At 49.5% G+C, this 3,933-nt stretch overlaps 1 protein-coding gene across 1 annotated transcript in view; it reads right to left on the bottom strand.

The window, feature by feature from the left end:
* Positions 1-884: 884 nt before the first annotated feature.
* The window catches only part of LOC102192662 (uncharacterized protein C18orf63), a 7,383-nt gene continuing 4,334 nt past the window's right edge, over positions 885-3,933 (bottom strand). Inside the window, exons 4-8 of the mRNA XM_005750632.1 lie at positions 2,607-2,663; positions 2,378-2,489; positions 1,650-1,691; positions 1,489-1,565; positions 885-1,226 (exon numbers count right to left, since the gene is read on the bottom strand). Of these exons, the coding sequence (XP_005750689.1) occupies positions 885-1,226; positions 1,489-1,565; positions 1,650-1,691; positions 2,378-2,489; positions 2,607-2,663 (630 nt within the window). The remainder of the gene's footprint in view (positions 1,227-1,488; positions 1,566-1,649; positions 1,692-2,377; positions 2,490-2,606; positions 2,664-3,933) is intronic.

Raw genomic sequence — 3,933 nt, 5'->3', positions numbered from 1 at the left:
CCTGTCAATGAAGACTGGAGCCGCCACCAGCTGTGATCACACAGAGCTGCAGCTCCACCTGCTGCTCACAGCCAGGATAACACCCACTAACGTTACAGCACCCACAGGTGAAGAGAACGACCGTGACACTGACAGCACACACTGATCTGCTGACTACAGTCAGGTAATCACGGCCTTTAAAATGACGCCCACGTTACATCTGAGTGTGATTAGAAAGTAAAAGCCGTGAGCACGACCCCTCATCGTTGCTGTGTGACCACACACCCACACTACACCTGCTGCACATACACACTCTCCTGTTTATGTGACTCACATTTCGCTCCATGTAAGTGAAGCTGCGTCTCACTGTGAGCTCATCTGTACCTCGGGACAATCACAACCTAACGTGGCTGTGAGCCGGCAGCTCACAGGTTTGCTGTTTGTTAAACAAGCTTATAAAGATTTGTTTTTCTGTTCACACCCTCAGCTTCTCCTGCCAGAGCCCAGAGGTGGTCCATCCTCCGACAGCTCAGCTGTTCGGGCAGAATGAGGGCGCGGCATTCATCAGCTGGTTCTAAAGTTGTGGCAATCTCTGAGAGACCAATCAGAGGCCATCTCATGTGGCGCCTACGGTAAACAGAAACTGCTGTAACCTGCTGTGCAGGCAGAAGAAGCTGCTGCAAAGATAAACGATCGTACGGCGTCAGTCAGACCAGCCGTGAACGTCCCTCAGTCTGAGAGCTTCTGCTGCCAGGAGAAGCTGACACTAACGTCACCGAGACAGCTCTAAAGGCCTCCAGAACCAGCGATCTGCAAACAGGCGGCGAGACTGTCGGTTGGACGGTGTGAAAGCATCTCATTAGCTGATGGAGGCGAGGAGGTACGAGCTGAGGACGTGGAGACGCTCACCAGCGTGACGACCTCTCTGACGACATGAAGGATGTCTTCACAAATGTTCCCTTACCCTCTGGTTTTGACCCAGAAACGATGATGTAAACGTCTGTGCACGGTTCTGTGATACTATCTTTGAAGAGCAGGAGTTTAATGAGGTCACATTTCATCCAAATCTTTACAGTGATGAGCAGCGGCTGTTCGGTGCTGCCTGAGTTTGTCCAGCAGGTGGCGTCATCGTACCTGGGCAGGACGTGACACCACACGGCTCCTGCGGTGGAGGCCAGGTCGACGACGAAGTCACGGTCACTGCATAACCTCTGGAGCACGAGCGGGGGCAGGTCGAAGTCCCCCAGCTGAAACACAAACATCCTGCTTCAGTCTCATTTGTCCTCCTTAACAGCACTTCTGTGAAGGAAGACTTGACCTGAGCATTTTGTTCTTCTTTAATAAACTTTGACTCAAACTAAGTTGAAGTGTGAGTTTAAATGGCAGCAGTGAGGGTCGAGTTAAAACGTTCAGTGGTTTTTATAAAAGCCACAGAGGCAGCAAACCTCGGTCTGTTCAGCTCGCCACGTTACTCACGACATTTACATAAAGGTGTTCTTGTTGTCTTACGGTGGTCAGGGGCAGTCGGACAGCGCTGGCCTCAATGCTGAAACACATGTGGGCCTCAGTGACACTCAGCTCCACGCCTAACACACACACACACACACAGAGTAATGTTTAATGTGTCACTGTGTGCAGGTCACTGGGAGGAGGTAAAGGGTGAAACTTACTGACAGCGTTGAGCCTCCCGCTCTCAGTCAGGAAGTCTTTTCCTGGAAACAAACAGAGAGGACAGAGCTCGTCACTGCACGGACTCTCATGTGTGCGAGCTGCAGTTTGACAGGAAACAAAAGGATCACACTTTGCTCGCCTCTATCACACTAACACATGGCAGGTATTTGATGAGTTGGACCACAGCAGTACGGTTCAGTCTCAGGTGGTGATGAGCAAAGACTAACACGTGTTATTCAGCAGCTGTTACAACATGCTGCTTTTGCTTCAGACAGATCTGTGCGCGCCATCATTTCTCTCTGACTTCAAACTCTTTGTTTTATTCAGACTCGTGGAAGGTGAACGTTTGTGTCACTTCAGCCTTGGGCTGCAAACGTGCTGAGTGACAGCAGCGAATACACTGAGGCCAGGTTGTACAAATAACGGCTCGTTTTCCCGGCTCTGCAGGAGACCTGGGCCTGTTTGCATTGGGAGGTGTCAACACCGATAATCACGTCAAGATTATCTCGCTGTCATGACGAGTGATAAGTGAACACTGTGACTGAAATGGATCAAATCAGAAGGGGCCAGAACCAGAACTACACCATGTTGGTGCAACCTGGACAATGAACCTGATGTGGGACAGTTCATTCTCTCAAAGCCCCATTAGAGATGCAACCTTATCAAACGAGACTGCACTCGCCCAGATTAAACAAGAACAAATCAAGTTGTTCCACACGTGTCGCACCTGAGACGAGGAAGAGACCGACTTTGTTCCAGCTGGGGGACAGTCTGCTGATTAGAGAGTAGGACAGGCAACGCTGGAGGTCCCCTGGAAGCACAGACTGAGGAGAGCCCAGCTACACACACACAGACACACACAGATTACATTTTCATCAAGTACAACAGAGAAAGAACAGCAGGAATAAACATGAACAGTGTCAGCTATGGGACTTCACCCAGGTCTCCAGTCCCACCTGCAGACGGTGTCTGTGTCCAAACACCTGGAGGATGCCGTTCTGTAAGAAGGAGGTCTGCAGGAACAGGACAGTGAGGGTGAGGTGGTGCTAGAAAAAAACAGTTTGTCAGTGAAAAAGAAGCCTGGAAGTAACAGAAGTCCCCCGAGGAGGCGGGCTTATGGCAGACTTCTGTAAACCAGCCAGTTCCTCCCTTTGGGTGGGATTTCTGCCCTGGGAGTAGGAGCGATGGGAAGGTGGTGTGTGAGATGGAGAGGTGGGCGTGTGTGTACTGAGACGTTCCAGCCCTCACCTACAGCCATGAGGTCATGACTGCAGGTGTGACGCAGGGATGCAGAGCAGCTCCACTCCAGCTGTTACTGGTCTCAAAGCAGCTGCAGCTCATATTAAAGACCTTTGTAGTGTCCAGCAGGGGGCGACTCCTCTGCTCAAACTGTTTTCTGATGAGTTTATGGTCTCTGTCTACAGTCAGATTTCACTCAGTACGGCACAGGGAGCTTAATTTGATCAGTAAAATCAGTGACAGAGCAGGGTTACGTTGCTCAGCGACAGTTCAAGTCCTCAGCTTGAGACGTTCAGACCTGAGTTCACAAACTAGCCTGTGTTGTTTTATTGGGGTATTTTCATGCAGGTTATGGACAGAATAACACAAATACAAGCTCCGCCCTGAAATATGAATCTCCTGCACGTCTTAATGAAAATATTCATACAAAACATTTTTCATGACTTCATTGAATATATTCAAGTTACTGAATTAAATAAATCAGCTGATTCTGGTTGGACGTTTTTTCACATTTGACTGATTTCAGGTCTTTTACTTGGGATTTATTTCCCTGCGTACCGGCCCCCACCGTCAGCCAATCAGAACACGAGTTGTCTGAAAAGGGTGGGTAGCCTTAGAGGAGCTGCACCAAAGCCCCTCTTTTAAATAAAGAAGGATTATTTCTGACCTTTGATTCATGCACAGCTACTCTAGTCAAGTCCAGAATTAAAACATGGAGTAGAGCAGCTCGACTTTAACAGAAACCGAGTTAAAGTGTCATTACTGTTTATTATTTATGATCTACAGTCAGTGAAGCAAGGAGAGCAGAGCGTGAGGCAAGTGTTTATCTTAGCCTGGAACAATCTACGGGTCTGTGTGTCTCAGTGAGGACCGCGCTGAGCTGCTGACTGTGGACAGCTCCCACTGTCACAGTGGGACAGAGCTTTAGGGGCCTGAGTGAGGGTCTCAGGCCTCCGGTTACAACCAGGGTCTGCACGAGCGTCCTCACAAAGACAGCACTTTACCGCTGTGTGTGTGTGTGTGTGTGTGTGTGTGTGTGTGTGT

Source organism: Pundamilia nyererei, unplaced genomic scaffold (genome assembly GCF_000239375.1).
Source record: "Pundamilia nyererei isolate P.nyererei 1_Seehausen unplaced genomic scaffold, PunNye1.0 scaffold00281, whole genome shotgun sequence".
In the NCBI taxonomy this organism is placed as follows: domain Eukaryota; kingdom Metazoa; phylum Chordata; class Actinopteri; order Cichliformes; family Cichlidae; genus Pundamilia; species Pundamilia nyererei.
Note: the sequence above shows the minus strand (reverse complement) of the source record. Positions and strands in the feature narration are given on the sequence as shown.